The sequence below is a fragment of the Leucoraja erinacea genome, chromosome 4 (assembly GCF_028641065.1).
Source record: "Leucoraja erinacea ecotype New England chromosome 4, Leri_hhj_1, whole genome shotgun sequence".
Classification (NCBI taxonomy): Eukaryota; Metazoa; Chordata; class Chondrichthyes; order Rajiformes; family Rajidae; genus Leucoraja; species Leucoraja erinaceus.
Genome location: NC_073380.1, coordinates 82481383 through 82495274, shown reverse-complemented (window position 1 = coordinate 82495274; position 13892 = coordinate 82481383). Strand labels below are relative to the sequence as shown.

The 13892-nt window shown below is 42.5% G+C and overlaps 1 protein-coding gene across 1 annotated transcript in view; it reads left to right on the top strand.

Annotated features, from left to right (window-relative positions):
- LOC129696063 (fibrocystin-L-like) overlaps positions 1–13892 on the top strand; it is a 168801-nt gene that overhangs the window by 35255 nt on the left and 119654 nt on the right. Inside the window, exons 14-16 of the mRNA XM_055633470.1 lie at positions 5918–6372; positions 7872–7963; positions 10768–10951. Coding sequence (XP_055489445.1) covers positions 5918–6372; positions 7872–7963; positions 10768–10951 — 731 coding nt within the window. The remainder of the gene's footprint in view (positions 1–5917; positions 6373–7871; positions 7964–10767; positions 10952–13892) is intronic.

Here is a 13892-nt window from a genome sequence, read left to right as displayed (position 1 = left end):
TTCCCATAATTTACTCCATCTGCCAACCTTTCGCCGTCACTTACCCTACAGATCTATGTCCTTCTGCAGGCACTTTGTGTCTGCCTTACAATTCACTAACCCACTTATGTTTACATCGTCAGCAAATATGGCTACAGTTTACTTCGTATCTACCAGACTGATTCCTGGGATATCAGGACTTTCATATGAAGAAAGACTGGATAGACTCGGCTTGTACTCGTTAGAATTTACAAGATTGAGGGGGATCTTATAGAAACTTACAAAATTCTTAAGGGGTTGGACAGGCTAGATGCAGGAAGATTGTTCCCGATGTTGGGGAAGTCCAGGACAAGGTGTCACAGTTTAAGGATAAGGGGGACATTTTTTAGGACCGAGATGAGAAAAACATTTTTCACACACAGAGTGGTGAATCTCTGGAATTCTCTGCCACAGAAGGTAGTTGAGGCCAGTTCATTGGCTATATTTAAGAGGGAGTTAGATGTGGCCCTAGTGGCTATAGGGATCTTGTGGTATGGAGAGAAGGCAGGTACAGGATACTGAGTTGGATGATCAGCCATGATCATATTGAATGGCGGTGCAGGCTCGAAGGGCCGAATGGCCTACTCCTGCACCCATTTTCAATGTTTCTATGTTTCATCTAATCTAGCTTATAAATGGTTAAGTCTCTGATCTCTGAGGTGCCCCAATACCTTCTGATTTCCAATCCAAAAATGACCATTTATTCTACTTTCCGTTTCTGCTCCTTGACCACCCATCTACTCATGCTAAAACTGCCCCAAACGCATGCCACAAATGATCTGGTTAATGGTGTAACAGATATGTTAATGGAATGCTCTGGTATGATCATTCAAGCACAGTAGATAGTTTGTTGATTTAATATATCAGTCTTCCTTCAGCCATAGATTTGCACTCATGTCTGCAGTGACTCGTGGACCCCTGAAACAAAGGAGAGAACCCTGCCAGTGAGCTAACAGCCCACTTGCAAAATTGGGTTGTCAGACTGGTGTGTAAATTAATACTTTATAGGAAGTGGTTATAATTTAATTCACTCTCTTGAGTAACAAAACTCGACCACATCATGCATTCGATAGGCTTGTTTGGTCAGGATAAAGCTCCACAGTGAGATAGAGCATAAACTGCATAACATAAGAGTTAATTATATAGCTCATGTACATTTGATGTGTGTGTCCATGAACAACCTGTTCAGCTCAACTAACACTGTCGTATGCACATTCTTGAAGGGAGGTTATCTGTTGGAGCTATTCAAAATTATCTTTCATAAACCATGTAGAAAAACATACTTTTTTGAAGTATCTTTTACAACCTCATAACATCCCAAAGCAATTTGGAACCAATCAGGTATTTCTGAAGTCTTGCCCCATGCAAACATTTGTTGGTGCCCAGGGCTGGCCTTAAGCCAATTGGGCCCCGCACTAGGCTGGTGGGCAACACATTCTACCCCCTCAGCAGCCACCCCAGTAGGTGAAATTCCTCACTGACAACAACACAGCCCTGCGGTTAACTCTCAGCACTGTCAGTGATGGAAATGGGGGGGATACGCAGGGGGACGGTGTTCCCCTACTTTTCAGTTTCCAGCTCGGGTTTAATGAGTACTGAGGAAAGATTGGAGTCATTTATCACATGATTCAACTGCGACAAAAACAATTTGTTAACTGCCACTGTTAGCACTTGTTAACAGCCTTTAGTTAACACGTAGTTATACAATGTGTTACCAATACATCGATCTGCATTCCTCAGTCAATATAATTGTGTTTTGACCAAGTATTAATGATGTGGCATTCCTTTTAATAAAATTTACGGCAGAATTTCTTAAAACCTACTGTCATTAAGGGCTCCGGACCGTGAACACAGGCTTCTTCCTGGTGTTCAGGTCCAGTCATTCATCCACGTTGTTTTAAGAAGGAATTGCAAATGCTGGAACAATCGAAGGTAAACAATGCTGGAGAAACTCAGCGGGTGAGGCAGCATTTCACCTGCTGAGTTTCTCCAGCATTTTTGTCCATTCACGTTATTTGGTAATTTGTACCGGTCATTTAGGGATGTTATATGAATTTTTTTTAAATAAGTTTATGCGTGCTGTTTTCCCTCTCTCTCCTTCAAGGTTAGTTCTTCTGTTTGCCTTTATTTGCTTCAGTTTTATTTAGTTTTATTTAGCTCGTGGTTGTAGCTTTTGAACGATTTAAACGTATCGGATTTTTTTAATTCATATAAATTCATAGCGTTGCCCGAGCGCCAAATCCATTCAGCTGCACCTGCAACTGAAGCAATGGGTCGATTAGTAGACCTTGAAGAGGCATTGACACTTTGATTTTATGTCGAGCAGTAATAGAGAAGGGCTCCAGCCCGCGAGCTCACTGACTGAATGATACAAACGTCCTAACTGAAAATCACACCTTTCTGATCAATTATTTGAGGATAGGCCTTTCTAGAGATAATGCTACTTTTTGCTTTACCCATTTTCAAAATATAGAATTTTGAATTTGGCGTTTGATTGGTACAAGGAGACTACAAAGCTCGTAATATCTATTTTTTTTTACACACTAACTTTCTACACTTCTATTACGTATGTACATGGCAATTATGGCTCATGGAATTTTCTCCCACATTACGTTATATTCATAACACCATATTTAAATATGTGAAATTTTCAATCTTTCTCAACCGTTTAAAAAATGCCTGAAGAAGGGACCCGACCCTAAATGTCACCTAGCCATTCCCTCCATAGATAGACACAAAATGCTGGAGTAACTCAGCGGGTCAGGCAGCATCTCTGGAGAGAAGGAATAGGTGATGTTTTGGGTCGAGACCCTTCTTCGGACCCTCCTTCGATCCAGCCTGACCTGCTGAGTTCTCCAGCACTTTATGTTTTGCTCTTAAAGTAAATCAGTGGTCTGCTGAAGAAACAACACGATAGACCACTCTGGAAGTGCAAGTTTTGCTGTACACTTCATACTGTACAACACATCATAATACACCTTGAGTGAATTAATGGGGTTAGATTTTTTTTTTTAATCTGTTGTCTAGAATTAATCGATACCCACAGAGAAAAGCACATGGAAACAAGGCAAGAAGAGTCAGACTTCCATCACTGTTCTGCACAAATAATTCAATCAACCTTACCCTTTGAATATAGAAACAAGACAAAAATAATGCCACATATTCAATCATATATGGTTCAATGAAATTAAGATATATATGTAAAAATATATATGGAAACAGGCCCTTCAGCCCACCAAGTCCACACCGACCAGCAATCTATCATGCACCAATTCCATCCATCATGCCAGGGACAATTTACAGAAGCCAATTAACCTACAAACCTGCACTTCTTTTGGATATGGAAGAAACCGGAATATCCAGAGAAAACCCATGTGGTAGTAAGCCAGTAACTCTACTGCTGCGCCACCGTGCCACACCATTAAATTATTTTTTCTGTAATATATTTATTATGGTGTCACGTGAATAAAGTTGAACACATGATTCTGATTTCTGCCCTTAGTTGGATAACATACATCTCCAGTCATTGTATTTTATGGCTGGTTTTCAACCTCTTTAGGTTGATGGTCTGGACCCGAAACATCACCCATTCTTTCTTCCAGAGATGCTGCCTGTCCTGCTGAGTTTTTCTAGTTTTTAGTGTCTATCTTCAGTTTAAACCAGCATCTGCAATTCCTTTCTACACTATTTGTTAAGCAATACAGGTCCTATTCTCATTATATAATTTTGTGATCAGTGTGAGAGCGTGAGAATTTTGTGAAATGCGTGAGTCTCACGCTGAATGCGTGAGAGTTGGCAGCCCTGCTAATAATGCAAACATTTTATGCAAGTTCCAATTGTTTGGACAAAAATCATTTATTACTGCTTTATAACAGGAATTATAGCAGTCAACAAACAATCAACTAACAAATTAAAGCATACTTAAAAAAACTACCATGTTCCCTTTCCTGACTACCTCATAAGTACTTTAACGCTGTTAACAGAGCAAAGAGATATTAATCTCAAGAATCTCAAGAATCAAATGGGGGAAGTGGGGGCAATTTTGCTTAAATTTTGCTTAAATGGTCATTCTCAGCCCATTCAGATCAGCATAGAGTCAGTTATACAACATGTACATAGCTGGCCTAATGTGTCCATAATGATCATGTAACCTTATAACCATATAATAATTACAGCACGGAAACAGGCCACCTCGGCCATTCTAGTCTGTGCCGAACACTTATTCTCCCCTAGTCCCAACTACCTGCACAGACCATAACCCTCCATTCCTTTCCCATGCATATACCTATCCAATTTATTTTTAAATGATAAAATCAAACCTGCCTCCACCACTTCCACTGGAAGCTCATTTCACACAGCTCCCTACTCTCAATGGAAAACGCTTATCCACGTCAACTCTGTCTATCCCTCTCATAATTTTAAAGACCTCTATCAAGTCCCCCCTTAACCTTCTGTGCTCCAAAGAATAAAGACCTATCTTGTTCAACCTATCTCTGTAACTTAGTTGCTGAAACCCAGGCAACATTCTAGTAAATCTCCTCTGTACTCTCTCTATTTTGTTGACATCCTTCCTATAATTAGGCGACCAGAATTGTACACCATACTCCAGAATGCCTCATCAATGCCTCGTCCAATTTTAACAACACATCCCAACTTCTATACTCAATGCTCTGATTTATAAAGGCCAGCACACCAAAAGCTTTATTTACCTCCCTATCTATATGAGATTCCACCTTCAGGGAACTATGCACAGTTATTCTTAGATCCCCCTGGTCAACTGCATTCCTCAATTCACTACCATTTACCATGTACGTCCTATTTTGATTTGTCCTGCCAAGATGTAGCACCTCACACTTATCAGCATTAAACTCCATCTGCCATCTTTCAGCCCATTCTTCCAAATGGCCTAAATCTCTCTGTAGACTTTGAAAATCTACTTCATTATCCACAATACCACCTACCTTAGTATCATCTGCATACTTACTAATCCAATTTACCACACCATCATCCAGATCATTGATGTATATGACAAACGACAGACATTTCAACTACAAGGGAGATGAGGTGTAGGAAAAGAATGTGGGAAAGTGGTGTTGAGGCAGTGGATTGGAACAAATATTGGATGACAGATCAGACTGGAGGACTAGAGAGACATTATCACCTCTTATGTTCTGATGTGAAAGAGATAGATCTTAAACGTAAGATAGTTATTTCATAAATGTGATGGGAATTTGGAGCCTTTATTCAGTGGGAAGATACGGACTAGCTGCCAAAGATGAGAATTGCCTAGATTACTTGGACTGAATGTTGTTTTCTATGACTATTTCTGCGTACCAGTACTTCTGCTTAGTTATTGAGATTCGTTGGTTGCAGTGCAGGTTTTGAGGCCAGGGGTCTGTTTATCCACGCACAGCATAATGAGATCTAATCACTGGGCAGATTTGTGATTGCCCCAATTTACTTTTAAACAGTAGGTGAACTCTTCAAAACATGCCACATTTGTTATGTTCAGTGACAAAGACCAAAACTGCCCCCCAACACAGCCACTCAACATCTTTCAACTATCATAGAGTCATACAGCAAGGTAATAGCCCCTTTGGTGCAACTCATCCATTTACCTGCATTTGGCCCATATCCCTCAAAGCCTTTCCTATCGATTCACCAGTCCCAATGTCTTTTAAATATTGTTATTTGTACTACCCTGAACTATTTATCTGGCAGCTCATTCCATATAACCACATCCCCATTTGGGGCATTTAATAATAGTTCAAATAGATTTTAAAAACTGAAATATATGTGTAATGTTAAACAATTTAACTTTGAAAAATATTGAGGTGAAATATATAAATAAAAGCATACACTGTTTTTGACCAGTGGGACTGGGCTCTTTGTGCCATAGTACAAGTGAGTGGCCAGGTACGAAGTGCATCCAGCCTCTGCTATACACGTTTGTGCTTTGCTGCTAGTGATGAGTCCATGAGAGACCATGACCTCTACACAGACAGCACCCTAATAAAAGTAACGCTACTAATGGGACACAAGGGGGCATGTAGCTTCTCTTTGCATGCATTGACTCCATCAACTTTCTGTTGTTTAGGAGGAAGAGGTTTGAAGTTGGAAACATGGAAAAATGGCAATTTGCGTGGCTTGCCAAACTACAATGAAAGTACCGTGGGATACAACACATCTTGGATAGAGGAGGCCTTTTATAAAGCCTCCACACCATGGTGTCCATCTGTTACGCGTCTAAGTGGGTTCTTCATTGCTCCGGAGACTGATACTTACCGTTTCTATATCAAAGGGAGAGGCGTGTATGAACTTTACTTTAGCTTAACTGGGCCTCCTCAGGACAAGGTACGTAAGCAGACAAGATTAATCATGCTTGAATTGATTCAACTACATTACAGGTGAATTTAACACCAGGCAGGAGGTTTGACCAATGTTGAGGTTATATGAAAGTGAATGATGACAGTGAGGAGGATTGGAACTGTGATAAGACACAAACATGGGATTAGTCTCTCCTGACACCAGTATGGCAGAGACATATTCAATAATTATACAAAACAGACTTGCATATTTGAATTAGTTTCAAAATGTTGGCTCTCAGAAGTCCTGATAGATATTAAAATGAAACACGGTAAGAAACATAGAAAATAGGTGCACGAGTAGGCCATTCGGCCCTTCGAGCCTGCACCGCCATTCAATATGATCATGGCTGATCATCCAACTCAGTATCCCGTACCTGCCTTCTCTCCATACCCCCTGATCCCTTTAGCCACAAGGGCCACATCTAACTCCCTCTTAAATATAGCCAATGAACTGGCCTCAACTACCTTCTGTGGCAGAGAGTTCCAGAGATTCACCACTCTCTGTGTGAAAAATGTGTTTTCTCATCTCAGTCCTAAAGGATTTCCCCCTTTATCCTTAAACTGTGACCCCTTGTCCTGAACTTCCCCAACATCTGGAACAATCTTCCTGCATCTAGCCTGTCCAACCCCTTAAGAATTTTGTACGTTTCTATAAGATCCCCCCTCAATCTTCTATATTCTAGTGAGTACAAGCCGAGTCTATCCAGTCTTTCGTCATATGAAAGTACTGACATCCCAGGAATCAGTCTGGTGAACCTTCTCTGTACTCCCTCTATGGCAAGAATGTCCTTCCTCAGATTAGGTGACCAAAACTGTACGCAATACTCCAGGTGTGGTCTCACCAAGACCCTGTACAACTGCAGTAGAACCTCAGTAGTACGGGACGGGAGGGGAACTCCAGCGCTGGCGGTCCAGCGCCCGACACCCGAATTACGTTATTTCAAAAATAATCGAAAACCAGCTGCGACTAAAAATAAGACTTCCACTACCTGCAACCTCCGGGAACCACCTGCAACCTCCGGGAACCACCTGCAACCTCCGGGAACCACCTGCAACCTCCGGGAACCACCTGCAACCTCCGGGAACCACCTGCAACCTCCGTGAACCACCTGCAACCTCCGTGAACCACCATCAACCAGCATCGGAACCGGCTTCAACTGCAAAATTACCGATTTTTAAAACTGCAATCTATTTTTAGTCACGGCCGTTTTTGGATTTTTAAAAATAATCGCCGGAACATAGAAGAAGCGGAAACCATTTTCGACCATTAGGGAGATTGACAAAAACCTCCGGGAACCTTTGGGAAACCTTGGGTGGGGTGTAAAGTCTCCAGAGTTCAGGTTTCCTATGTGGGACAGGGGCATTAAGGCACACAATTTGGTCACTGTGTTAAACAGATGCAAACTTCCATATCTAATTAGAAGTACAGAAGGATTTCAGGAGGAGGTGATCATCTTACATGTTCTGTCTCTGAATCTTTCTTAGACTAAAGTTGCCTCTGGCAGTCGGCAGTACGGGGGCTATTCATCATCGTACAGACACGCCTCTGATACAATGCGACTTGAGAAAGGGAAAGGGTAAGTTCACCTGACAAACTCTTCAAGTTTTCAGCCTTCCACACGACAATTGCAAAATTACATGAAACATGTACACACGCAATGTAACTTACATATTTAATATTTTGCATCTGTAATTTGCATTGATGTCGTGTCTACATATTGCACTCATTTGCATGCTCTTTAAAATATACACCTGTGCATTATGCTGAATTCCAAATTTAGATGTGCAATTTAACGGAAAACATATGGAAAATGTATGTTGGGGTTAAATTTGGGACATGTAAAATTAAATTTGTCTTTGGGAATAAAAACCCTGAAATCTTGTCGAGGGCACCAAGAAACTGGCAGAGGAGTCAGGTATTTCAGCTGTAAAACCATCATAGATCAAATCAGCAAACTATATTTGTCTCAATTACATCACCATGGCACCATCTCTGGGATAAAACCTTGTCAGCCAAAGCCATCTCCATATGTTCTTCCCTGAACATTGAAATTGTTGGCGTCGTTTATTACTGACTGCTCCATATGATTGCTTGATGATCATAAATGGTGGCCGACTAGGAAAAGGGGAGATGCAGCGAGACCTGGGTGTCATGGTACACCAGTCATTGAAAGTAGGCATGCAGGTGCAGCAGGCAGTGAAGAAAGCGAATGGTATGTTAGCTTTCATAGCAAAAGGATTTGAGTATAGGAGCAGGGAGGTTCTACTGCAGTTGTACAGGGTCTTGGTGAGACCACACCTGGAGTATTGCGTACAGTTTTGGTCTCCAAATCTGAGGAAGGACATTATTGCCATAGAGGGAGTGCAGAGAAGGTTCACCAGACTGATTCCTGGGATGTCAGGACTGTCTTATGAAGAAAGACTGGATAGACTTGGTTTATACTCTCTAGAATTTAGGAGATTGAGAGGGGATCTTATAGAAACTTACAAAGTTCTTAAGGGGTTGGACATGCTAGATGCAGAAAGATTGCTCCCGATGTTGGGGAAGTCCAGGACAAGGGGTTACAGCTTAAGGATAAGGGGGAAATCCTTTAAAACCGAGATGAGAAGAACTTTTTTCACATAGAGAGTGGTGAATCTCTGGAACTCTCTGCCGCAGAGGATAGTTGAGGCCAGTTCATTGGCTATATTTAAGAGGGAGTTAGATGTGGCCCTTGTGGCTAAGGGGATCAAAGGGTATGGAGAGAAGGCAGGTACGGGATACTGAGTTGGATGATCAGCCATGATCATATTGAATGGCGTTGCAGGCTCGAAGGGCCGAATGGCCTCCTCCTGCACCTAATTTCTATGTTTCTATGTTTCTATACTGCCCAGTGGGACACTGAAGTTGGGCCTGATTTACTGAGATCTCATAATATATAATAGAGGTAGTCCATAAGATTTTGCAAATGAAGGAATCCATTCTATTCATAGTCAAACCGCACAGAAACAATCTCTGCAGCATACCTTAACCACACCAACAGTCCACTGAAAGACTTAGGAATATTTTAAGACAACATCCCTTATTCTGACTCGCCGAGGCACACTCTCCAAAAGTGAGATCAAAGGATGCTTACATTTACAGGCCCATATCAGGCCCCGAGGCCACAATTTTTGACTTTTGAATAAATAGAATGAACAGCAGAATATCCTTTCGCTTTTCGAGAAGCCGACACAGGCAGCAGTGCCGGGAATCAAGAAGCGAGTCCCCACCTAAATGAACATTAATTTGATACCAAAAATCTGTAGCCTCCTTTTGCTCTGGTATTTTATTTTATTCACATGTTTAAACAATAATGTTTTATTATTAATATTTAATGTTTTATGTATCATTCTTAACTGTCACTGTATGTCATGTTGTCACTTGTGGGCGGAGCACCAAGGCAAATTCCTTGTTTGTGAATACTTGGCCAATAAACTTATTCATTCATTCATTAATTCATTCCTCATAATCCTTAATTCTTTAATCTTTAAAATGTTTATATATCTCCATGGCCTCCTCCCGTGTTGTGAGTTACTTTGCAACAACAACAGTTTGAATTTACATGGGGACTCCAGCAATGAAGGCCCATGTTCTTTCAGCAGGAGTGGCATCAAACCTTGTCAGCAAGCTGCAAGTGAGCAGGTGAACAATTAGTACAGGTGTCAGAGGTTATGGGGAGAAGGCAGGAGAATGGGGTTAGGAGGGAGAGATAGATCAGCCATGATTGAATGACAGAGTAGTCTTGATGGGCCGAATGGCCTAATTCTACTCCTATCACTTATGACCCGATGACCTTATAACAGAAGCCAGCTCAGAGAGAGGTTTTAAGAATGAGAGAGTCCAATACCTGTAGTTTTTTGCTTTTCAGTAATGCGGAAATTGTTGGGAAGGTAACTGGTCTTTCTATTCATCACTGCCGTCAGACGTAGAACAGGCAGGACGTTTTTTATTTAATGTGATGAAGCAGTCTCACTGACCCAGGCAGAGTGAATCAAAACTCACCCTCCCACATCTATTATCCACATTCTTGAAAGTGATAGTTTTTATTCCTACATGGAAGCCAGCCAGCCAATGAAATCAATGAAACTAGTGGCAGGAGGATGGACTGTTGGAGGATGGGACCAATCCAAATATTTACTGGTAATACAAACATTGAATCACAGCCAGGAATAGTAATCATGGTTGAAATACAGCTAAAACTTCCAAAGCCACACAACTCTCTTATGTGGATCTTATAAGATGGCTGACATATTGTCAATGAGAGCCAGTGTAAACCTGGGGTGCTGTGCAGGAAGGGATATGGTGCACCTTTTCACTCTGTGACAGATGAGCTCCTTGATCTACAGCTCTTTGTCCCAGGACTGACAATGGTTTGTTTCACAGATATTACATGGAAGTGGTACTAGAGGAGAACTCCAAGTCTTCCTTTGTATCTGTTGGTGCATACCTGGAAAACACCTCCTACACTGAGCAGCAGACAGGAGATGCTGTCAACGAATATCAGATGATTAGGGCATACTCCCAGGTTGTCCACGAGAAACAGGTCAGTTCTGAACCATGAACATCAATAAGCACAGTTCCCATGAGCAGCAGGCAGTTGCCCATTGAGGTTAATGGGAACAGGTGAGTCCCAGTGGTGGAGGTCTATGGTCATTCTCACCTCCACCACTTTCAGGTGACTTTGCAGAAGCATCTGATCAAGACAACCTGAGGCCAACTCGTGGTCTGCTATTACCAGATGTGTATGGGTTAAGGTCCATGAAAGTCTTGGTGTTGGGTAGTGCATTTTCTCCCCTGTCCCCATGGGCCCCTGGAATCTGCCAGCGTCTACAATGGTTGAGCTGTCACACAGTGAGGGAGGGGGCAAGCAAGAAGTGTTGTACCTTTGTGGGAGCCCAGCCGCAGGTTCTGAAGTCACTGCCGGTTTACTTGCCTTGCCCACCCAGAGACTGTGCTAACCGTGCGATTTCTCAGCAGCATCAAGTGGTGACTGGGTTGTCCACTACACTCCTTGTGACTTTGTAGAACCTACTCCCGCAGCGCCTCGACGGGCGTGAGCAGCGCCTAGAACAACGCCGTACGCCTAGCGTGAACTTCCCGCGGACTTCGCTCTTTAAGGGCCTGTCTAACGTGGTCAACTCGTACGGGACCACGCGACCTCCGCGCGGCCCCCGCTTCCGGTTTGGTCGCGCTCGCTGCATGCAGTCGCATGCTCGTGGGACCGGCCCTGTTCGGGAATCACTCGACTTCCGCGCGGCCCCCGCTTCCGGTTTGGTCACACTCGCTGCATGCAGTTGCATGCTCGTGGGACAGGCTCTTAACTCCCTGACTTAAGTCATAGGAGCAGAATTAGCTCATTAGGCCCATCGAGTCTACTCAATCATAGCTGAACTATCTTTCCCGCTTAACCCTATTCTGCTAGCTTCTCCCCATAAACTTTGACACCCTTACTAATCATAGGGTGATTCATTGTTGATCTCCACTTAAAATCACCTAATGCTTTGGCCTCCACAGCTGTCTATGGCTATGAATTCCACATAATCACCACCTTCTGAATAAAGATAAGACTAAAAGAAAGCACTCTCCTGCAATTGGTTTGCACAAATGTCTTGCAAACAAAATAAAATAGCAGGGCCAAACTAGGTTCTGGTAAAGCATATTTTATTAAAACAAAAAATGTGCATAGATGTCTCAGACTGACTTAAGAACATCCTGAAGAGGGAAGGTGAACAGTCGGAAGTAGTTGTGCATGTAGGCCCAAATGATGTGGGTAAGAAGAGGAAGGAGGTTCTGCAACACGAGTATAGAGAAATAGACAGGAGGCTGAAAAGCAGGACTTCTAGGGTGGTTATCTCTGGTTTGCTTCCAGTACGTCATGCTAGTGATGGTACAAATAGGGAGATAGGGATCTGAATGTGTGGCTGAGGAGTTGGTGCAGAGGGCAGGGATTTAGATTTCTAGATCTCTGGGATCTCTTCTGGGGCAGGGGTGACCTGTACAAAATGGACGGGTTGCACCTTAATTGGAGGGGCAGGCAGGTTTGCTAGTACTACACGGTTGGGTTTAAACTAAACAGTGGAGGGGTGGAGTCAACAATGTGGAAGCGTATGCGTGCAATTAACGGGAAAGAGAGTGTAGGAAAGGTCACGGTTAAACTAACAGGGCAGGGGGGGTGGGAACCAATGCAAAGAGATGGAGAGACATAAAAGGATGACAGAAGCAAAAGGTAGAATGGATTAAGAAAAACAAATCTGAAAGCTTTGTGCCTTAATGTGAGGAGCATTCGTAATAAAGTGGATGCATTGAATGTGTAGGTAGCAGTTAAGAAATATGATATAGTTGGAATTACGGGGATATGTCTCCAGGGTGACGAAGGCTGGGACCTAAACATGCAGGGATATTCAATATTCAGGAAGGTTAGACAGAAAGGAAGAGGAGGTGGGGTGGCATTGCTGTTTAAAGAGGAGATTAATGCAATAGCAAAGAGAGACATTAGCTTGGATGCTGTAGAATCGGTATAGGTAGAACTGCAAAATACTGATACGTGTAGCAAAGGTACAGCAGTTATCATGGGTGACTTTAATCTATATATAGATTGGGCCAACCAAATCCAGCGCTAAGGAGGAGGATTTCCTGGGATGTATATGGGATGTTTTTTTAAACCGATATGTAGAAGAGCCGACCAGAGGACAGGCCATCCTAGACTGGGTATTGTGTAATGAGGAAGGATTAGGTAACAATCTTGTGCAAAGCCCCTTGGGCAACACTGACCATAATATGGTGGAATTCATAGGATGGAAAGTGACATGGTTAATTCAGAGACCAGGGTCCTGAATTTAAAGAAAGGAGACTTTGAAGGCATGAGACTGGAATTGGCTAGGATAGATTGGCAAAATATACTTAAAGGGTTGACGGTGGCAAAGCTTTGAAGACTGCATGGATGAACTCCAAAAATTGTTCATCCCTGTTTGGCGAGATAATGAAACGGGGAAGGATAGGGTTAAATCCAAGGAAATTATGGATAGTGTTAAATCAAAGGAAAAGGCATATAAATTGGCCAGAGGAAGCAGCTATTTGAAAGACTGGAGGAAATTTAGAACTCAACAAAGGAGGACAAAGGGGTTAATTAAGGGGGGGGGGGGGGGAAGCATGAAAGAAAGCTTGCATGGAATATAAAAACGGACTATAAAAGCTTCTTAAGATATGTAAAATGGAAAAGATTAGTGAAGACAATGTAGGCTCCTTACAATCAGAGACAAGTGAATTTATAATGGGAAACAAAGAAATGGCAGAGCACTTAAATGAGTATTTTGGTTCTCTAAGGAAAACACAAACAATCTCCTAGAAATACAAGGGGACTGAGGATCTAGTGGGAGGGACGAACTGAAGGGAATCCACATTAGTCAGGAAATAGTGTTAGATAAACTGTTGGGACTGATGGCAGCTACATTCCCAGGGTCTGCTGATGGTCTGCATCCCAGACT